This window comes from Lampetra planeri, chromosome 12, assembly GCF_965212315.1.
Source record: "Lampetra planeri chromosome 12, kcLamPlan1.2.h2, whole genome shotgun sequence".
Lineage (NCBI taxonomy): Eukaryota > Metazoa > Chordata > Hyperoartia > Petromyzontiformes > Petromyzontidae > Lampetra > Lampetra planeri.
The window spans coordinates 12,540,935-12,564,500 of record NC_136118.1 but is presented as its reverse complement, the minus strand read 5'-3'; the positions used below and the strand labels follow the sequence as shown (position 1 = coordinate 12,564,500).

The 23,566-nt window shown below is 46.8% G+C and overlaps 2 protein-coding genes across 2 annotated transcripts in view; one reads left to right on the top strand and one right to left on the bottom strand.

The window, feature by feature from the left end:
• LOC144721801 (Kv channel-interacting protein 4-like) overlaps positions 1 to 10,323 on the top strand; it is a 124,943-nt gene extending 114,620 nt beyond the window's left edge. The window contains exons 6-9 of the mRNA XM_078599723.1: positions 2,168 to 2,275; positions 3,592 to 3,696; positions 5,337 to 5,399; positions 5,920 to 10,323. Of these exons, the coding sequence (XP_078455849.1) occupies positions 2,168 to 2,275; positions 3,592 to 3,696; positions 5,337 to 5,399; positions 5,920 to 5,967 (324 nt within the window). The 3' untranslated portion in view covers positions 5,968 to 10,323. The remainder of the gene's footprint in view (positions 1 to 2,167; positions 2,276 to 3,591; positions 3,697 to 5,336; positions 5,400 to 5,919) is intronic.
• Positions 10,324 to 10,991: 668 nt separating this feature from the next.
• Positions 10,992 to 17,401, bottom strand: LOC144721708 (uncharacterized). Its single transcript, XM_078599569.1, has 2 exons — positions 16,030 to 17,401; positions 10,992 to 11,324 (listed from the first exon to the last, which is right to left on the bottom strand). Exons 1-2 carry the CDS (start codon positions 17,299 to 17,301, stop codon positions 11,313 to 11,315), a joined length of 1,284 nt encoding a protein of 427 aa, XP_078455695.1. The 5' UTR covers positions 17,302 to 17,401; the 3' UTR covers positions 10,992 to 11,312.
• Positions 17,402 to 23,566: the final 6,165 nt, after the last annotated feature.

Sequence of the window (23,566 nt, the reverse complement as noted above, 5' to 3'; positions counted from 1 at the left end):
TGAATTCACTTAATCGGTTGTCATTCAGCTACTTCGAGGCCACACGTGCCTCCTGTAACGTGCGCACGGGTGGCATGTGGCCTGTGTACCCTTGCTGTGTGTCAGCGGGAGGACCCTGGCTCATCCACAATGTGTCGTGTGATTTCACAGCGCAATTTACGTGAAATAAAAAAAATAAGTAAATAAAAACGAAACATTGAATGTCCTTTTAAAAGTGTAAATGGAACATACTGGAATTCTGGTCTCGCCTAATTATCCGGCAGCTGGGTGCTTAGTTGCAGGCTGCTGGCATTTGCAGTCAAAACTCTACACCGCGTCGTGTTATGATGAATGTTAACATGTAACATGGGAGGTGCTTTTTAAAAATAGGCCTACAATTTGCACTTTTTATGACATTGAGTAATATGCATAGAGTAAAAAAAACTTGCCAGGATCCACGACCATTTAAACTGTTTATCTGACCTGGAATACGTTATGAACAAAGAGCTAAAGTCGTGCTTGATATTAGGAAAATAATTTCCCTTGAAACAACCCAAATAATTTCAGTAACGTGGGTCCCATTGTGCATTCGCAAAGTAATACACATTTTTTAAATTGCCTTTTACAGCAAGCCTGACTAAGAATCGTTGACAGGCCAATATATATTTATACATTTTCATTAAAAATATGGAACATGGGGATAAGATGAGGGCAATGATTAGGGTAAATATCTCTGTGTTGAGTTCTTGCAGCAGATTTATCGATATGGGTGTGAGCCCCGGGTCTCAAATACCACATGGAGATAAGACCTAAGCTGGATCTTTGAGTTTATCTGTGACCTGCAAGTCATATAATTAAGTAAGCTTTCTAGAGACCACCATGTGGCTGAGATGTAATATGGAGACCCGTCTGCAACTCTCTTAATAAGAAACATAATGGAATAACTTTTATTTAAAGAGATATCCTGCATTCTTACATGATGCATGAAAAAAAATGCTAAGTAATATTTTCTATACGCGATTTTACCAAAAGAACCAAAGAGTATGGATCCCTACAGTCACGAAAACTTCAAATCTAGATTTATATTTTTTTATTTGAGTTTGAGAAGAAAATACACAGATTAAGTTTTGGGTCACAAATCCTTATTTACTCCTCAACATATTTTTTATTTGATTACAGCAGTGACTCATTATGGTCTTCAAATCGCAAATTGTATGCACGACGCAGGGAGCCATGCTTGTAGGCCTGTAGACCTGGATTTGATTTCGGGCTGTGCACACTTGACCCGTGATAGGAACAACTCGGAAATCAACCAAAACCAGCTCCCGTGTCATTTATAAAAGCCATTGCAATTAGAGATCGCAGTACACTGGTTCGTACGTTAATAAAAAGCAAATACAGTACTGTAGAATACAAGTGCCGTGTTGTGACCCACTTACAATACGGCAGTGTATTGATACAAAACACTACCATACAATGATAAAAACATGTTTTTATAATAATTTACATCCCCTTGCCAATCCACTGTTGTTGGTCATTAGTGTGGCGCATTAGGAATGGACTACTCTTTTAAATATTTCCTCGTGCAGCAAGGGAGTAAAGTGTGGTTTTGTGAAGGTCGTGATGTGCTGTGCAGTAGTACATCAACGCACGTGTGTACACCAGCATGCGATACTGAGTCGGGCCTGTAGGTGGCTGGCGGGGTTATTGAGTGACCTGACATGTACATCAGTCACGTGGTTAATGGCGACTCGGTTTAGGATTGCTGCGTCTGACACACGTGCTGTTGCATTTTACAGATGACCACAATGAATGTGTTTGCCCTCGATTTGGAGCAACTGCCCACGTCCTTCATTTCGAGTGTGCAACATTATAGTGTGTAATTATTTTGAAATCAAAGCTACGGGGTGTGTAGGTGGAGAAGTCAACATCTGTAATCCTATTATTGCTGCTCACCCAGTATTTTACCGTTACCCGAATCACACTGATTGATAGACAAATGCACCATCTTTAAATGCAGCATATATTTTTTTGTTTTTTTTTATGCAGTCATTTATTTTTGTGGAGCGGGGATAATTGGAGCCGTCACAATACTGACGCACGCTTCACTTTGTAAACAGCTGTATTTAGATAGAGGTTGAGGTTTGAGTTTCCTTGGCTTTCTAATTCCTCGAGTGTTGTTGTCCAGGACTTTGTGATGGGCCTGTCCGTGCTGCTGAGAGGCACCATCAATGAGAAGCTCTACTGGGCCTTCAACCTCTACGACATCAACAAGGATGGCTACATCACCAAGGAGGTTAGGAAACACGTTCCCCTTTGTATGTATGTTGAACTTCTTTCGCACTGTACATAGCCAACCGTGCTAATCGGAGGTGCAGAGGAAGAACATTTTATAGAGTTTCCACGAGTATGCCGTTGGAATGTTGTCACGGTGGCGAGATGTTAACTACCTCGCCTGGTAGACAGGTTGTAGGTTCGATCCCAACACTGACGCCTGTATATATGGAGTTTGTGCGTTCTCCCCATCGTCACGTGTATTTTTTTCTGGTTCCTCCGGTTTTTCCCAAATTTTTTAAACGTGCATTTAGATTAATTGGCTGCTTTACATTTCCAGATGATAAGCCACTTCGTTAAGCTATCATTTGTGGCCAGGTCGTTTCTCAAAAAAGAGCTATATAGGTCAGTGGGCCTTACCTGGTAAAGTAAAAAAAAATAGAATTGCAAGAACACCAAAATGTTAATATTCATCCTTTTAAAGGTTCTTCATCCAAATTTAGTTCATATGTTTTTTTGTGTTGTTACGTACAGTGAAACTCATCTTCATCCATCCCTTATTGTCCAATTTTCCAATGTCCATGGATAACATTAAGAAAATGCACAGATAAGGGCACAAAATAGTATCCGAGATTAGCGGCACCCCATATCAGCGCATCGGCCATGGGGGTTGACCGTACTTCACCACGCTGGTCAGTTGGGGTTGGTGGATGGAGGGTCTGCTGATCCAGTTCAGATATCACTCGCTACTCATGTTCGCTGCAGCCTGGAATCGAACTCAGGATGCCGGGTTTACAGCGCGGTGGACTAGCTACCGTGAGGTCACTTCTCACCCCGCATTCATAATGTTAATGCACCACGTTGCATGGCTCACACGGGGGTCCAGACTCGATTGAAAAACTTGTTTTATTTGAAGCAAATAAATTTTTTCTTTTACTTTGGCTAAACTCTCCAACAAGGACGTCAGTACTCTTTGGTTCTTTCGGTAAAGTCACGTAGGTATAAAATAAATCACGACGTTTCGATTGCAACACAAGCAATCATCATCAGGTGGGAAAACCACAGCAAAAAAAAATATTGCCGTGGTTTTCCCACCTGATGATGATTTCTTGTGTTGCAATCGAAACGTCGTGATTTATTTTATTTTATACCTACGTGACTTTACCGAAAGCACCAAGGAGTATGGATTCCTGCAGTCACGAAAGCTTCAAATCAAGGACGTCAGTGCAGCACAATGCTAGCTCGACCACGACCGCCGCATACACCCTGGCGCAGGAGGCACCCACGTGAATGTTTACAATGCCATCACATCGTTCACTGTTCGTTCTTGTTTTATAGGAAATGCTGGACATCATGAGATCCATTTACGACATGATGGGGAAGTACACGCACCCTGCTGTGAAAGATGAAGCACCACTAGAACACGTTGAAAAGTTCTTCCAGGTGAGCGCTTAAAATAATCTCTTCGAGCTATAACATTTAATTCAAATTGTCCCTGTGACGCATGCAAAAATGAATTGACTTGTTACTTTTTTTGAGCAAATACTTAGTGAGTGACTCGTAGGCATGATTTCAAAAAGTCCAATGCCAACCTTAATCATATGCCTAACATGTTTATCGTTCACTACTTGACCATCCTAGTCCACTCCATTACTGCATTTGTGAATTCCTACAGTTCCTCTGGTACTGTTCCTCTAGCCCTCAAGGCAACCATTATTACCATCCCATCCGAAAGAAAGATCCATGAATCCTGACATCCCACACATCTACTGCCCTATTGTGGATAACCAATGAACTTTTTCTGTTTGTTGCTGTAACGTGCTTACTAGTTTTGACTAGACATCTGTGAAAATTGCTTGACAGCTCATCGGATTCCTCCAGTATAAATAAATATTCTGATTCTGAACTGTAGTTCTCTCTCTATCCTCAGTCTAATAGACCTCACTGATGTGTTTAATCCTGTCCAACACTCCATCCACCTCGATGCCCAGTATAAATGTGCTTCTCTGCCTATCACAATTATTTCCTGATTACTCTGTCATCTCTGCTGTCTGGACTCCATTTCAACCTGGATCATGTCTACTTTCTCCATATAAATATTGCACTTCATTCCTTAACCGATGTCCTCTTAATTGGCACAATAAATCTCCGCCTGGTCACGACCCAACACCGAGTATTCAGTTTTATGACATGTAACAATAATCTCGCTAAGAATTTCATAACCTTGATGGCACGGATGATCCAGAATTCGCTTTATCGTCTGACATCTGTCAACTCTACAAGGCTCCCTGTGCATAATTTCCCACATTCGCAATTTCCGTACCCTGTCTGCTGCTATGAACCCTCATTGATGCCTTTGTTACTTCTCGCCCGTCTCCTCCACGGCTTTCTTAAATCCCTCGCTGCAAAACTCCAGATCATCTCAAATGCCACCGCCAGACTGTCTGACTTGCATCAGCAAATGGGCTCACATATCGCGAATGCTCAAATCACTCCAGAGGCTCCAAATTTCATCCAGAAAAGACGACAAGATCACCCTCACTGTTTATAAGATCATAAACAATCTTGCACCAACCTCCCTCCTATCACTGTCACTGTTTCCCTCTTTGTACACATCCACTCCAGCAACAAAGGCCTCTTAAGTGAAACTTATCGTCAACTTTCAAACTGTGGGAGGCTACTCCTTCTGCTTTGTAGCCTCCTAAGAATGGAATTCTCTCCACCTGTTCATCGATGTGACTGATTATCTCCCCTTCTTCAGGTTCAGGCTTAACATATGTCGTGTTTCCTGTCTTTGGCTAGTTGTCTGTCTGACTCGTTGTCTCTCCATCAATACCTGCCCCCATGTTTTTACATCTCTACTCCTCTTCACCACATCTTAATCAAGATCATCACCCCTTCCACTAGCGCTGTCTGCCACTATGTGCAGCGTCTTAGATATTTTGCTGTATGTTTTTTTTTACGTTAATTGTCTTGTGTTTATTTTACCCAAATGATGAATAGCATATGCAATAGGTGTTGATTTTGAATCAACATCACTGTGATTTTCTTTCTGCTATCAGATACACTATCTTCTTTTTCAGAAAATGGACAAAAACAAAGATGGAGTTGTTACAATAGATGAGTTCATGGACACTTGTAAAACGGTGAGAGACGTTACCCACGCGTCACATATTTATCACCGCATTTGATTTGTGAGAAATTCCACTGAAACAAAAGTGGAAGAGACTTCAGAATAACGTGTAAAGTTCTCTATTTCAAAAAAAAAGTCGAGCCAAATGACACATTTTACGATCTTCGCTTTCTACGGTGGGTGGCGGCAGTTTCGATTGCCATCTGTAAATATAAAATGACCAATTCTGTTCCACGCATTTCCATTTCCCGCGATGCACCGTCCGTCATGATGCGCACAGCCCTTTTGTCAATCCACTGCTGAACGAGGCCATGAGGGTTATTTGACCATACTTCACCCGATTACTGCGGGTTGGTGAAGGTGGAAAGCGGAGGAGCACAGAACAACACTCGATTATGCTACACTGCCCTCTGCTGTTGCTGCCGACGACGATGTTGCTTGCACCTATTTTATTTCCACAGTGGTCACCTGTCAAAGCAGTATTCAGGCTCAATTCTGCTGTTAACGAGTGCTTCTGCGTTGTTTCTCTTCAGGATGACAGCATCATGCAGTCCATGCATCTTTTTGAGCACATAATATAACCCTGCGTGCTGAACGGATTCTCCCAAGAATTACTTTTTTTGCTGAGAAGTAAAACATTTAGAGGAGGAGGGGGAAAAAAACCTGCATGAAAACAAACACTTGGAAGAGAAACTTCTGTCCGTGACTATTTTATACTCCAGTGTTTTCACTAGATTTAACAACTTCGTATACCAAGTTAAAAACATGACGCAAAAAAGAAGAAAAAACGACCATCCATCAATGATTTTAACGGTTTTAAACGTTGATGCCGGCCAAGTTAAGACCGGTTCCGGAAGCTTGATTGGCAGGAATAGACATGCACAGCAGCCTGCTTAAACGGTTCGATTCGTCGTCGAACATGAAGAAAATAAAGTTTGATTTGTGCTCAAACAGTGGGACCATTTTGGAGGCGATGGAATGTCTGTAAAGTCTCTTTGTACCTTTCTCTTTTGTTCGTCGTGTGTCTGGCAATAGAGATTTCGTGGCGTTTCCTTGCATGGACATTGCCGTACAGCTTATTTTAAGGCAATCTGGCCAATTGTCCAGCCACGGTATTTTACCACTGATGCATTTAGCCGAGAACATTTGTATAATTTAACTTTTTTAATTGTTTAACGTTTTTTTTTATTATACAATGCAATGTGAGTTATCAATCGTTTATTCTACTTACAATGAAAATTCTTCCCCACCGCTGTATTTCCTTCTCTTAACCGAGTGTAACCATGTCCACCAAGTCACTGCCAGTTATGACGAGGGTTTGTAAGGAGAAAATATCATGTATAGTTAATATACTGCATCATGTAACCTGCAGTTCCAACATGTAATTTACACTGAAAATAACACGGTCGAAAAATGTAAAGTCTTAAATATTTTTTTAAGTATCAAATGTTTTCATGAAAGCAAAACAACGGAATATGTGGTCTGGTGAAAATAAGGACTTCCATTGTAACTTCATTATTTGATTTATTATGTTTTAATAATGATTTGTGTTCAGATAATTTTAACTGTGTTATGTTAGCGTTGAACACCACACAAGGTGTTGCAAACACACAGGCTCGATTAACGTAAAACATTTGAAATGCAAAGTGTACATTAGTTACAGGAAGATAATTGACGATGGTCATTTCCCCATATTTTTGTATATCAATCGAGCTATATTGGTCTCAGAACAGCATTAATGGTGATGGCAGTCACATTCATTGTATCCACCAATGAGCATGATAACATAGTCCAATCCATACCAACAGCATGATAATACGATGGACAGCACCGACAAAATAGTTTTAAAGAATGCAACAGACTTTAGATATAAAGATGTTGGTGCTCATGCTGGTAATAGTTATTGTGCTACCTAGATAAGCACATTTACAGTCCCACGTTTAGTCTTAGAACAATAATAACAATGCTTCACTGTTTGATGAGGTTTTTTTTATTAGGATATGGCAGAAAGATCCCCTGTTTGACGGCTCATCTTGGCTCGCCTTGATGCTGCTACTATAATTCTGACTAATTCGTGTAGAATTGTTTTGCATAAGTGTTTTTTTAAGTCCATTTTGCCAAATGTATTGGCAACAATAGCACATCAACGTACTTGAATGCTGGCATACAGGCAAAATCGGGCATTCTCTAGATTGACCACTAGATGGTGATATTCAAACATCGTATGAATCCATGAATGTCCTTTATTTTAGGCACACTCAAATACTGTATTACAAATAAGCGTTAACCACAATCTTAATCCTGAAAATTGCAGCCAAAACCGATTGCAAATTTTGACTTATTTACCCGGCGGCTAAACAACTATTTACAAAATGACATTTAATCCCTTTCCCCTAATTAACCTATTGAATGGGAAATTCGGGCTGTCAATACAGTTGGAGGCATAGCTGCAAGTGCAGATGCAGAACAGTTTTCGATTCAGTATAACCTTACAGGAGCATTGTGCAATGGGATACGAGCAGTTGAGGAAGTGTAAAATGATTAGGCCCCAAACATCCGTTGTGTCGCACATTCCGAGCGTGTACGATCCCATCATGTATTGATTCAAATTGGGCAGAGATAGGCCTTGGCCTCAACCCTGATGATATCGACTGAAATGGATACAAAGTACATTTGTGGCTGCAATTGAATGTTACCCAACAGCGTGTGAGTGTAGGGAGCTGAACGGTTTGTGAGTGGGGATGTCGCGCAGCAGTGGGTAGTAAGCATGTTTCACATTCATTGGACATAGGTCAGTGGTGATTCATTCATAGGGTCCTGTGTTTTTGGAACTGTCCTGCCCTTGTTTTGGGCTAAGAATTGGAATTGATTGGTAAGCTTACCAAAAACCCCAGAATGTCAATGATGTGTACGGTATTGTGATGATACATTCTTTTGTGTGCATAGCTATTAAGAGCTTTCACTTATGAGAGCTCAGTGCTCTGTAAAATTTTTATTGAAAACAAATTTCACCTGCAATTGTATCCCTTGTTTGCTACAATGGAATAACTGCTGAGACACACTCGCCTGCCATTGCAGGATAGATTGTACACATTTCGCATGCAGGCCACAGACTTCAAGAGGCATGGTGGCCACATCCTTCAAGAGCCAGTACTACAAAAATAAATCCGAATTATGTACGGCAAAAATAAATCCCCTCCAGCAGTGGCAGAGGTCCAAAGATGTTCGAAGCCTGAAGTGATGACGACTACTGCTGGATATCCACCGGCCACTTTTGATTTGTGTTGAAGTTGCTCTGAGAATCAGGGAGCCACGGGGCCCCTTGCAATAACGCAGGTCGCACCGACGAGTAAGATCGACCCAGATCGCTGAACGCACGCACATACTGTGCTTGCTAGCCCTCCCTGTTTTAAAGCGGCTGTCTCGTTATCAAGGAGCCCGTGTGTGAAACCTGACACTGCAAACAAGTCTCGGTTTGCCGTGTCGCACAGGAACGTGTCGCCATATCCTTCCTGTGAGGAAGTGTTTGGGTTTCTTTTACATCAAACTGTATTCCTCATTCATCGTCGGTGCATATGTTTTTACATTATCAAAATCCTCTTTTTTTCAAATACACGTTAAATGTAAAGTACAATACACAAATCTAGACATTTTTTTCCCCCAGGAGGGCCTCACTCATGGATGGTTCTGCTATTGGATGTTTGGGCAATTTTCTCTTTTAGAGTGTCTTTGTGTATGGAAGGAAGCAGGAGTGCATGTAAAGGGCCCACACATGACGAGATACTGATCAAACTCTGCATCTTTTGATCACCATCCTATTTGCTGTACTGCAACCGACTCTTTGCTTTATGGGGACCCATTCACACCATCCAAGATCCACCCAAAACAACCAGGGGGCCAGTAGCTGATCAAAGTTCATCACCAAACCCAGCCGATCATACCTATAAGTTGTGACTGACACGTCACAGACACTTGTGCAAATGAATCTCATGAATTTCGAGAAGGCTAGGACCGGAGTTGAATGGTCCGTGCTCCAATGTAATTGCAGTGTTTAATAGCATGCATATAAAGGTTCTTGCAGTACAGAAACATACCAATGTGTTTGCATTGGGAGGCTGACATTGGCTAATCACTGTGCACTCGAAGCAATGAAATGCTAACGCTGCTTCTGCTGTCACTCGATAGGACATAGACACAATGCAGATCTCCACAAAGAATTGGCGATTACATATCACATGCGCATACTGTTGTGGTGTCTCCTCTATAGTTTTAACTGTCATACTGCCATTCGTTGCTGTGTATGGGCTATATTATCAGTTCCGTAGTTGGCACCACCACATCATGGAGAATGATCGAAAATTGCACGTCTGATAAAAAAAACACAATTGTTCATTGGATATTCAGGTTCAGTAGATACAGTAATACAGATGTGTGTGGATATACTTTAAAATTATCCTGACATTTGCTATTGCTCGGCAGAAATTCATCATACAGGACTGTTTGAAAAATCGGCACGTAACTTCTTCTCAGATTGAAGATGCTGTACTCTTCAAACATGAGACCACTGCTACTTATAGTCCTTGGGCCAGAGTAGAAATTGGCAGCACCTCAAGGTATCGATGTATTCATACGGCTAATGAGAGTCTATTATTTGATTACCCCAACTAATTTCAAGTGTTTTTCACATCATTCTCTGTTGTCGGCCACATATAAATTGGAACCTCTTCAAGTTATGCCACCTGTTGTAGTAATGACAAGCGAAATGTCTAGTCTGGGCGCATGCACTCTTATAAACATGTTTCAAGAAGTCCCTCCCAGAAGTTATTGCAATGCATTACTATTACGGACAAAACAGTTATTTTCAAGTGTGTATGATTACTATAACGTATTTAGATCGATGAAGAGATAGCACACGTGAGCACTGATAAAAAATGTTTTTTAAATAGTGACCTAGTTCGCAGTCTACTTGATAGAAAATAATGTTTAAAGCTCCTAGCATTGCCAAATTATATCTATAGGTAAAACACCAAAGCACCGTGTGCTGTAAAGCTGACTGGACGGTATACACACACGCACACACTGTGATATCACTATAGCGCCGCTGTGTGCTGCAGTCAATCCAAACACAATACGGTATGAAATTAGCATTTATTATATGCTTCATCAATATAACTCGAGATTAATACGGGGAAATTATTAGGCCTCCCGAGCCAATACAAAATGAATTACAGTTAAATGAATCACAATTATTTTGCATATGCAGTATTATACAAAATGCATAATAGAGGTTTATGTTGGGTTGGATCGCGTCATTAAACCCGCCACCACCCGACACAACCAATTAGTAAGGGTTGTCACGTAAACAGAACGTGCCAATTCGTTACTGGTGTAGAGAGGAGCCGACACGAGATTGCAGGGGTCTCGTCCTTTATTCCTTTCCTTCCATTCACACCTGTCGCCAGCCGTCCCCATCCCGTTCCCGCCAAAGGCCCCCCTTTCCCGCCCGTTCCCCCCTTATATCACCTCGATCACCCCTCCCCCTAACCCATCTATTGGTGGGAATCCTTCCCCTGACACCCCTACATCACCCCCCCCCCCCCGGAGAAAAAATAACCGTCCTCGGTTCTGCCTCCCCCATGGACCATTTAAGTCTCCCCATGCCTCCCACCACTGACAGTGACGACAGCCCTTACCCCCCCCCACAACCCTACAATGCAATATAACACAACAAATCAATTGCGCGGCCTGCCCAGGTCTCCAGCCAGCATCCCGTAACAGCCCGGACATCCACAGGCAGCAGATGACCGTGGCGGCCCCCTCCTTCGAAGGCCCTCTCGTCGCGGTCCCTGGTTCGGTGGTGCCGGTGTCGCCTTGCCTGGCGCCGCTGTCTCTCCGGCCCCCGCTCGTGCCGCCGCTCCGTCAGGCCTCACATGGGGTGCTGTAGGTGACAAGGGAACACAGGGCACCGAACCCCCTGCCGGTCGGCGCGTGGTGGTCGGCGACCTTGGCCTGGGTAGGGATGATGATGATGTTGGCAGTGATGTTGGTGGTGATGTTGGTGAAGATGACGGTGGAGAGATGTATGGCTTAAGGCGGGTGGGGTGTACAAACCATCGTCGCTTACCCAGTTGGACCTGGACGCACTGCGGTCGGAGTGCTTTGATGACCTCGACCGGCCCTTTCCAGGGTCGGTGCAGCTTTGGTGAGAGGCCAACCGGCACCTGAGGACAGTGTAGCCATGCCTGGTCCCCAACTTTAAAGGGCTTGGCTGTCACTGTCCTCTCCCGTATCCGTACATTACTCTCTTGGCTCGCGGCCGATGCGGCCTCGGCTGCTTGGCGGGCCTCTCTCAAATAAATGAGGGAGGTCTTTAGTGCCTTCGGCCATGCGTCGGCTCTTGCCGGAATGTCCGTCAGCTGCACCTCAATAGGCGGAACGGGATCCCGTCCGTACATCAGGAAAAACGGCGAGAACCCCGTCGCCGCGTGTGGGGCCACCCTGTACGCCGCTAAGACCGATGGAATGTGGAGGTCCCAGTCGGAATGGTTTTCGTCCACCACTTGGGACAGCATGGCCGCTATGGTGCGGTTAAGCCGCTCTACCATCCCATCGGTCTGGGGATGATATGGAGATGTTCGGACCTTTTTAGTGCCCAGGATAGAGCAGACGTCCTTCAATAGCTGTGAGGAGAAATTCCTGCCCTGATCCGTGAGCAACCGCTCCGGTGCCCCCTTATCAAGGACATAGCCTCCCACGAAGGCATCGGCGATGGTCTGTGCCGTTTGGTCCGGGAGGGCCCACGCCATCGGCCACCTCGTGCAGTACTCGACTCCGACCAACAGGTATTTATTTCCCCGTGGCGTGACCGGCAGCGGTCCCAAGATGTCCAACGCAACCAATTCGTTGACCCTGGTCACCGTGATGGGCTGTAGGGGCGCCCGGCTTACCCGGGGTGGCGGCTTTCGCCGCGCACATTCGACGCAGGTAGCGACCCATCGATGCACGTCAGCGGTCATACCTGGCCAAAAGTACCGACCCTGTAATGTGTGCAGTGTCTTCCGCCCTGCCAGGTGCAGCAGCTGGCGGCCGTGTACGTCCATAACCAATTGTTGACGCAGCGACTCCGGAACTACCAGGCATCGCCGGCGCCCTGTCGGGTCCCATCGCATGAGGAGATCCTCCCATACGATGTACTCCTCCCCCCCTGCCTCTGCTGAGGCGCGTAGTGTTCGCAGTGGGGCTTCCTCCAGCTGTAGCCGTCTCCAATCGTCCAAGGTCAGCCCCAGGTCGTGGTCGGTCAGCTGGACCTCACCCTGTGCGCCCTCCGCCGTGCGTACAGGAGCGATGACCGTCCCCTCCGGCCTCGCCTCCTTGCAGCGTGCCCCGCCTGTGGTGCATGCACAAGGGCCCTGGGGCACCAGTCGGGACAATGCGTCTGCGTTGGCATGTCTGGTCCCTTTGCGATGCACTACTTGGTACCTGTACTCCTGCAGGCGTTCTATCCATCTGGCCAGCTGGCCCGAAGGCTGGTCGATGCGGAGCGAATACTGCAAGGCCGCGTGGTCAGTGCGGACCGTAAATTTGCGACCATACAGGTAGGGTCGGAATTGCTGCACAAAGTGAACGACTGCCAGGAGTTCCCTACGTGTGACGCAGTAGCGCTGCTCCGCTGATGAAAGCACGCGACTACCATAGGCGATAACCACCTCCCGACCCTGCTGGACTTGCGACAAAACACTGCCGATGCCCACATCGCTGGCGTCCGTGTCCAGGATAAAGGGGAGGCCAAAATCCGGAAAGGCCAATGGTGGTGCATCTGTCAGACGTGAGCGCAGCTGCTGGAATGCCTCTTCCTCCAGAGGGCCCCAATAAAACCTCTGGTTCTTCGCCGTCAACACGTGCAAGGGCTTGGCAATGGTTGCGAAGTTGGGCACAAACCGGCGGTAGTAAGAAACGAAACCCACAAACCGGCGTACCTCCGGAACCGTTGTGGGAACAGCCCAGGCCCTCACGCAGGCCGTCTTTTCCGGGTCTGTAGCCACTCCCGACTCACTGACGACGTGGCCCAAGTAGCGTACCGACGACTGCATAAGGTGGCACTTCGACGGCTTGAGCTTCAAGTTCGCGTTCCGGAACCGCAGGAACACCTGACGCAATCGGTCAATGTGTTCCTCGAATGATCGGCTGAAAACAATGACGTCGTCCAGGTAGATGAGGCACGTTTCCCATTGGAGGCCTGCCAAGGCCAACTCCATTATGCGTTGGAACGTTGCCGGCGCCGTCTGGAGGCCCATAGGCAGGCAGTTGAACTCGAACAGGCCCTGTGGTGTCCGGAATGCTGTTTTAGGCCGGGAGTCCGCGTCTAGTGGGACCTGCCAGAACCCGGACAACAAATCCAGCGTACTGAAAAATTTTGCTCCCGCCAGTGCATCCAATGAGTCGTCGATACGTGGTAGGGGATATGCGTCGGCCAGCGTGACGGCATTGAGGCGTCGGAAGTCCACACAGAATCTCAGTGACCCATCTGACTTCTTGACTAGGACCACCGGTGCCCCCCAGGGACTCGAGGATGGAGAAATTATGTCGGCCCGCAGCATCTCCTGCACCGCTTGTTGAATGTGCCCTTTTTCCATTGGGCTCATTCTATATGTGTTTTGGCGCAGGGGTGCGGCATCTCCCGTGTTGATGTGGTGCTGTGACAGATTTGTGCGCCCTAGGTCGAACGGTCCCCGGCTGAACACGTCCGAGAACTCCTGCAATAACGAGTGCAGCTGCTGTTTCTGGTCGGGCGGCAATCCCGGCTCAGGCCCCGCCAGCTGGTCCATCCACGATTTGGCCCCTCTGTCCTCGGACTGGCCGATGCTGCCTACAAGCTCGGGCTCTGTCCCTGGGGCTCCTAGTGACAAGGGACTAACGTGGGCCAGAACTGTTCCCTCCTGCACCGTCGCTGTTCTATCGGAGGTGTTCAGCACCTGAATGAACAGATGCTGGTTCCTCTGTACAATAGTTTCGGCCCCCACCAGCGCATGACGATCCATGGCCGCTGACGCCGGAGACACCAGGATGGGTGAGTCTGGTCGGGCTGTCACGAGGGGGGACCGATATTGCAGCGGAACCAGCATCTGGGCTGCCGGGGGAATGGAGACAGACTTACTGACCAGAGCCTGCACGTAGGGTACACCCCGGCTGGCCCCCTCCGCCTTTAGGAAATGGAGATGCGTTCCCTGGACTTCCACCCGCCCATTGGCCAGATCGATTTTCATTGGCATCCGCCTCAGAAAGTCCGTCCCCAACAGGCAGGGTACGGGCAACGTTGCGGAGACAAGGATGGGTCCTGCTACCGAAAGCTGTCCAATCTGTATCGGGGCTTCAACCTGGCCCAGGAAGCCCATGCTGCCTCCATTTGCTGCAATGAACGTTGTCTTGACGGGGACTAAAGGTCGGATTTTATCCGGCAGCATCTCATGCATGGTGCTCGAGATGATCGTGGCTGATGCCCCCGTATCGACCAAGATACGTGCCGACACTCCCGCGATTTCACCGACCAGGACCGAGGTTCCTGACGTGGCCGCTACCACCCGCCTTGCCAGCTTCCTCCATTGTGTGGCTGAGTCCGGCCACTGACCAGGCGGCGTCTCGTTATCCTGTGGTGCATGGTGAAATGATGGGGGATGGGTGTGGATGGACTGAAGATGGGGTTCCTCCCTTTGGAGTGCGTCCCAGCAGGTTGAACGCGCCCTTGTTACATAGTGTGGGCTTACCCCTGGGTTGCGGGCTGGGCTCTCTGTGTAGTGCAAATTGCCCCCCCTAGGTGACGTAGGATGGGCCCCCCTTGTGGTGTGGGGGGGCCCCCCCATTGCAGGGGGCGGTGGGGACTGGGGGGTGGGCCTTCCCGTGAGCCCCTCCCTTTCCTTTGTCACGGGGGCGTGGTCCCCCTGGTTCCGTCTCGCTCTGTCGCAAAGCGGTGGTGAGGCGGGTCGTGGAATTGCTCCAGGGCGCAATGTCAATCGTGTGGGCTGCCTCCGCCCCCGGGCCGTTGCCCCTGGCAGCTCGCCGGCGTTGCAGGTAACTGGTGACGTCACGCCCGCCGGTGACGTCACGCCCGCCCGCGAACCCACGCCCGCCCGCGAAACCACGCCCACCCGCGACGTCACGCCCGCCCGCGAAACCCCGCCCGCGCGCGACGTCACGCCCGGCATCGACGTCGCTGCCGGCCGCGACGTCACTTCCGCCCGCGACGTCACCTCCGCCCGCGACGTCACCTCCGTCCGCGACGTCCCTCCCGGCGTCGGCGCGACTCCCGGCGCGGTCCCCGGCCTCGGCGCGATCCCCGACGCGGTCCCTGGCCCCGGCGCGATTCCAGGCGCGGTCCACGGCCCCGGCGCAATTCCCGGCGCGATCCGCGACACCCCTTCCGACCGCGACGTCACTTCCGGACGCAACGTCACGTCCGTTCGCGACGCCACTCCGGGTCGCGATGCGACCACAGGCCCCGGCGCTATCCCCTTCCCCCGACCAGAACAGCGGGGACCGGGAAACGACACCACCGGCGCCCACCCCGAGGAGACTCCCGGTGAGTTCGCGGCGTCGGAAGTGTAATTACCCGGCCCGCCCGAGAGGCCGGGTGGGACGGCGTCACTCGCCTGGCTCCTGTCGGCGTTCGGCCCCGGCAGGTTCCAGGTGACGTTGGCGGCCTCCGGCTCCGTGCGGCACCCCCTCGCCACATGCCCCTCGCGACCACAACGGTGGCAGACCCACGGGGCGTTGCGTCGGGGGGGCTCGGCGCGATGTTGTAGAGGCGGCTGCCAGCGACGCGGCGGTTGGTCCCTCTGCTCCGCCAGTCCCCGGATCGCCGCGTACACCTCCCGCAGCGATGGCTCCGTCTCAGACGTCGGCGGTCCGTCCCCAGATGCCCCACCGGCAGCCTGTGGTGACGGTGCAGGTTCGGCGGTTAGTGTCGCTGGACCAAGTAGCGCCGCGGCAACGGCTGGGCTGTTCCCCCCCGCCGCGCCAGCCACCGGGCCCACGGGTGGCGCCCGGCCCATGACCTGCTCGTGGGCTTGGATGGTCCGGGCAGCCCACAGCGAGGTGCGTTCTTCCGGCGTCACTACGGGCATTACAACGCCGGCGCGGCAAGCGTAGGCGATGAGGTGCTCGACCACGAGGTCCTCGAGCGCTTCTTCAGCCAGGCGAGGGAAAGCTCTCCTCGCCAACACGAGCAGCGCCCCCCTGTAGGCTAAAGGGGATTCTTTAGCCCCTCGCTGGCGATCCTGGAACCGTTTAAAGGCTCCTTCCGCCGGGCAATAGATCTCCCCCAAAGCCTCGTAGGCCGCCTGTAGCGTGGACTTGCTGTGCGAGGGAAGGGAGGTGTAAGAGGAGAGTGCTTCTTTGCCCAGAACAGATGGCAGCGCTCGTAGGGCCTCTTCGTCTGTCCACTCGAGAGCGTGGAAGGCAGCCTCGAATCGGCGGACAAACTCCTCCCAATCTTCTTCCTCAGCCACAAACTTGTCGACGGGCCCCAGCCGACGCGGCCGTCCGGCCACCTGCTCTCCGTGTTGGGTGTTTAGCCCTGGGGGTTTTGGCGGGAGCGGCGGCGGCTGGCGTGACGAGGTTGGTTGCGGCTCCTGCCCGGCCGGCTGGTCGGCGTCCGGTTCCCGTGGCCTCTCCTCCCGTAGTACGCGTGGGGGTGGGGGTCCCGGTGCCGGCGGGCCCCCCATAGGGAGCCTCTGCAAGAGCTCCTGGAGCGCCCTCTCCACGCGGGCCATGCGGTCCTCCATGCGATCCTCCAGGCGATCCGGGCCCCCTTCTGCTGCTTCTGACAGCAGGCCCCCTTGTTGCCCAGGATGTGAAGGATCCCCGGCCCCTGCTTCCTCCTCCCTCGGCTCCCTCCCGCGAGGATTCTTCTTTGTAGCCATTAGGATCCCACCGCTGCCACCAAATGTAGAGAGGAGCCGACACGAGATTGCAGGGGTCTCGTCCTTTATTCCTTTCCTTCCATTCACACCTGTCGCCAGCCGTCCCCATCCCGTTCCCGCCAAAGGCCCCCCTTTCCCGCCCGTTCCCCCCTTATATCACCTCGATCACCCCTCCCCCTAACCCATCTATTGGTGGGAATCCTTCCCCTGACACCCCTACACTGGTACAGCACACCGCTTGTGTGTTGGAGAGTAAACCCACAACATTTTGGACGCGAAAGACTGTGTTGACTTTGAGTCTTATACAACTGGGTAATCTGGTCACGTAACAATGCTGGCCTGAAACAGAAAACCTTGTACCGTGAACTGTGATTGAAATCCTGAATATGTTGCAATGACGATTGCCAGGAAATGCACTCTACTTAATTTTAAATAAAATGTAGATTTAACAGTACTTGATTTTTGTTGATGATGATGGCCACGGGAACAATTAATTAATCCACAATATGGCATGGCAGTAAAAATTCCCATCATTATTGGTCAGAAGTTGTGTCATTCACAAAATACATGTTCTTGAAGCTGGCCTGTGCTCCACTACTGTCTAAGGCTATTGGCAAGTGGTGGCTACTAGTATTTAGTGTCAATTAATTCATTTGCATAGAGAAGAGTAGGCACTTCACAAGTTGTCCATTTCAATATTTAATGGTGGTACATGTCCAGGTGTTATCAGATCACCTTGTCACTTCTAGTGCTTTGCTATTTATCCTGCAAAGGCCACTTTGCTTTTGCAGCTCAAACCGCAAATACCAACTATGCTTCATACAGTATTCCTGCATACAAAATATACTAACTAAATATTATCTTCATGAAGCAGTGTGTGTGTGTGTGTGTATAATAGTATGCTGTAATATGACCTATTTTGTAAAAAGGTTCTATCACCAACGCTCAATTGATGTCACATTAAAGTTACAATAAATTATGTTTGTTTCAACAAAATGTCCACGCTCGATTCTTCCTTTCCTCAATCAATTCTTGAACAGACGTAATTGTTTCAACATATTGCACGTCAATGCAAGCATGCGTAGTTGTAGTTGAATGTGAAGGTGACACAGAGGTCAAAGGCGCAGTCCTGCATTTAGTTTTCTCACCCCAATGCCGTTGGATGAGCCTCCACTGGAGGGCGCTCGACAATAGATTCTCTGAACAGGGCTCTCAAGTGTCGCGAATTGATGACCTCATCCTGGTCACCAATGGTTTTTTGCACGGAACAACAACAAAAACACAAATGGTCGCATCAAAGTGATTTAATTGAAGTTAAGGGATTGTTACGTCTGGCCATGCATCACCGGGCATCCTACACGCGTCTTTGGTTTAATCCGCTCCATCTCCGCATTGGACACGGGCACGTTTCCCTTTTGCCTGCCACTCCCAAGATTACTGAGGGGCTACTCCTGCGTGGGTGGTTCTCTTCGTGTGCTCTGGGTCTGTTTTATGTTGTTTTTTTGCTGCCTTGGCCCAAGCTTGATAAAAGTAAGTTATTTTATTTTTTTCATATTATTTGAGTCCTTTTTGGTAAATTCACGTAGATAGGTTCAAATTAACAAAAATACAATAAACAAAAAAACTACGACGTTTCGATCACAACACAAGCGATCGTCAAACCTTTGAAGTTAAGGCAGGCTGTTATTAAGTTAAGGCAGGCTGTTTTTAAAGGTTTTTAAGGTTTAAAGCTTTAAATGTTTAAACCTTTAAAAACAGCCTGCCTTCAGCAGCGTTTCCCTTTTTTTTCCTTCTGATGACGATCGCATGTGCTGTGATCAAAACGTTGTAGTTTTTTGTTTATTCTATTAATTTGAACCTATCTACGTGACTTTACTGAAAGACCCAAAGAATATGAATTCCTGCAGTCACGAAAGCTTTAAGTCAAGATTGATTTATTTTGACTTCGTGACTTGCTTATATTTTTCTCTATTTTTCACTCTTGTCGGGTTTTCTTTTTAGCATTGTGTTGTTGTAATTTGCTAACCCTGCCCATACTGGACAGTTTTAGTTTGTACATATTTTGTATATATTTTGTATATATTTTATAAGTGATTTGTTTACCTCGACGATACTTTGCACTCCAATCGTGTTTTTGTATTGTTGTGACGTTCTGACCCCGTGCCCCATACTGAACCTCTGTGGAAAAGAGCTTCATTGCTCATCGGATTCCTCTTAATGCAGTTTAGATTCTGACTACTCGAGCAGTGAGAGCCACCCCTACCTTAGCCAATGTTCTCAACAGTCACTGTGGGTTTCTTCACTTGTGCATATGTTCCCTAATCCGTGTCTTCCTCTTCCCGTCTCTGTTTCTCAACGTCTCCTTTCTTATTGGCACATTTCTGCTTTCAACGTCGATGTGCCATGTTTGTGATCCGTGTCTTAAGCAATAATTTCCACGGATAATAATTTAAAAAAAATAAGGTATCAATGTTGTTGGATTCACTCTTCAACACACTGGTTGGGCTAAGTAGTGAACTATTTGTCTTTTGTCAACGTGACAATTTTTTTACTGATTGGCCGTGTCGGGTGGTGGAGGGTTACGATACATTTATAAGTAACGCGATCTAACCCCAAAAAACCTTTATAATTATTTTTTTCGGCATGTTGGTCATTTATTTTCATGGTTAAATTCAGTTTTCTAACACCACTTGAGCATGCTCTCATGTGCCTCTGTATTCACAATGTTAATCCTTCTTCACTTTCAATAGCTGCACTAGTCGGAGGTGTTTTTTTTTACAGTTGCGTCCATCCAACATATATCTTTCAATGTTTGGCAAAATTGTGCATGAATTTTCTTTTGATATGAAGGAAATATTAATCATCTCATATATGCTGATGACAACGTGATGTTGACAACCATTGGTAATGAACCACAGACATTGAATAAAGAAAACTAAACCTTTTTTTATATATGACATAAAAACTAAACTGTTTATAGTTTAGTTTTAGGAAATGCATTGCTTACAATCATCCCGGATTTTATAAAATGTGCTTAAACTTGAGAGTAAATCGATTGTAAATGCTCAAGGATAAAAACAATATATCTAATGTTCTGCCCTTTGTCAATTCACTCGCAACGAATTGCCACGTTTAGTTCGTCACAAACCCTTCTTACTAATTGGCTGCGTTGGGTGGTGGCGGGTTTAACGACACCTCTCTCATGGATAATAGTGTCGCCAATGCCTCCTTCTATGTGCTAGCATTTGAAACTGTTTAAAAGCTTTGCTCTGGCAGGTGCCACGCTATTGGCATTAGTTGGCGCACCTTGCTGAGACTGCCATCTGGTGGCACTGTGTGGATACATTGAGCGCGATGGCTTGAAGGGAAGCCCGTCTGGTTTTAAGGTGCCAGTCGGCTCTTGCCCTGGTTGATTGTACAAAGCTGTACTCTGTAATTTCAAATAAAACCAAATTGAACATTTGAAATTGTGCAACACACCAGCGCTTATGCAATTGATGTGCATATTGTTTTTCTAGTTAATGGATAAGGCAGTAGTGTACTATGTATATGGAGACATACGTTAGAACAATGTGATAAAGAGTCTTGTTAAAATTACACCTTTGCAGATTATATAAATAATACATGTTTAAGTAATTAATGCCAAAGTTAAGCACATGCTTTCAAACAAATTATCCTCGAAGTTATTACACTTTAATTGGCTTTAACCACACAATCGCTAAGTAGTTAAATCCTGTACTGCTAACGCATACTTGAGGGGACATTTGCAATTATTGTCCAGTGTATGTTTATATGAATTTTTTTTTTCATTTTACAAATTACCGAAAAGGTTATTGCACTTCATAGGCATTATTGCGTACATGCAATATTGCCATAATGCATGTATCCTTGAGATGAAATGTAAAATACAGGACTAAGCATTCTATTTCAAAATGCAGAATCGGTGAATAATGCGTTGCGAATTTTCAAACAGAAGAGCGGAGTGAAGCAACTTCTAAGGTGTCGTCGTGAGCAATGCTTTCAGTGGGTTGTGAATGCACCCTGTATATCGGCACCTTAACGCGATGTCAAACACGCGCATGTGTTCGCGAAACCAAAACTAAATTAATAAAATAACTTTGAAAGGTTAATTTAAAAAAACACTTTTGGTTAAGTCTAAAAATGGCAGTTTTGTGAATTGCGAAAGTGTGCAAGGAAACCACAGCCTTCTGCATCAGCTGAACGTTTCCATTCTGTTGACAGATCCCTGTTTGCTTTGCACATTTGTTTTGTCCCGACAGAGTAATCAGAAGCAATTACATTGCTGTAGTATCATTTGTTAGCGTGCAACCTGAATAATAACAATGATTGTATGTCGAACTTTTTTCGCACTGTACGTAGCCTACCGTGCACAACCAGACATTGTGTGGGGAAGGAAAAAAATGCTCCCCATTTATGATTCAAAAATATCTTTATTAGGTGAATGCAGTACCAGCTACTGTCACACGCTCTTTGTAAAATCTGAAAATATATATATACTTTCACGAATGTTTGTGCTATGAGTTACATCTAATAGTGTTACCATTACAATAATGTATGTTTAAAATGATTGACAACAAATTATAATATGATTATTATAACATACCTGCAGAATGCAATTGAGAAATTCACCATTCGTCGGTACATTAATGGTGCATTTAAAGCCAGTTGCCAACCCATTGATAAAAGCCTGGCCATGCCGTGCGGGTCATGCGAGTGTTTGACCATACTTCACCACACTGGTCAGTGCGCGTAAGCGAAGGCAGGTCCGGTTCAAGATGCCATTCTACACTGATGTTAGCTGTGGTCGGGAATGAAATTCAGGTGACCGCGTCCATAGCCCAATGCGTGAATAACTGTCCACCGCTCCACTCCACTATGGATGATAAATTGTGGTTACATAATGTGGCTCATTATTATTGCTAACAAGTCATGGTGAGTGCCATTGTCCACTGAGTGTAAAAAAAACGTGTTGTACCAGGCAATCGTCTCAGCAGAGCCGCAGTCCTCACACTGCCGGTGTGGTTAACAGTTTGACCGTGGGAAGTTATTTTTAGCACCTAAAGATTATCAGCAATGGAAAATGTAACTTCTTTCCACAGTGGATTAAATATAATATGCACCGAAGGCATGCGTACCTGTTTCATTTGAACGTAGGGTCGCTATGGCATGTTTGAAATGTCTGCTCTTTAAGAGACCGTTTTAAATTATATATTAAACACTAAATACACCGATGTGCTGCTGGATGGTATAGTACCGCGTTCACATTTCTGAAGCTAAGCAATATCCATATAACAATATAAACAATAGCCATATAACAATAGCCATATAACAATAGCCATATAACAATAGCCATATAACAATATCCATATAACAATATAAACATAAAAAATATCAACAATAGCCATATAACAATTGATATTGCCTCCCCCGCCCCTGCTCCCCAGCATGCAATGCAATGTCACAATGTAAGTCACCAATTCAAGATTGTCTTTGTCTCATTTGTTCAGTCAAATTCATTTTGTATTTTATGTCCTCCATACAGTCTCACATCCATTACGAAAACCCAAAGGCTTAATTTTCAAAATTCTTGCGTGCGAATTAAAGGCTTGTATCATGAGTGTAAAGCTGAAGTTAAACGATGCAATGTCCATGCAATGCACATGTACTGCCTGTACGTTAATCCACTGTTGGACGAGAGTATGCCCATGGCGTTCAAGTTGTGATGATTATTTGACCATACTTCACCACGCTCGTTAGAACAGATTAACGAGAGAGGGGATTGTCTGGAACATCAAACTGAATTTCGATGCACTTCTCTCTACTGCTCACTACAGCTTCTAACACAGAAGTATGCACGATGGTCAGACTTACATTGCGGGCTGTGCAGTAAAAAGCCATTGATACACCGTACTTCTATGCTCCTGCACCTACGTTATGCGCCTTCACCCATCTCCCAGTACAACGCAAGAGCTGAAATAGCCACGATTCTCAAGAATGTTAAGAAACCCACTAGCAACATTAGCAAAAACGAACGCTCTGAACTCGCGAATTTAAAAAAAAGAGAGATGATACAGTCATCCTCTCGCCCGACAAGGGCAATGCTACGGTTATCATGGATAAAGACTCATACAACAACAAAATCCAGGTCATTTATTACTATTATTTTATTATAATTATTATGTTTTACCTACGTGACTTTACCGAAAAAACCTCAATATGAATCCTTGCAGTCACGAAAGCTTCA

Excerpts from the sequence above, each read along its gene's own strand:
- LOC144721708 (XM_078599569.1), bottom strand. The coding sequence starts at position 17,301 with ATGGCTACAAAGAAGAATCCTCGCGGGAGGGAGCCGAGGGAGGAGGAA.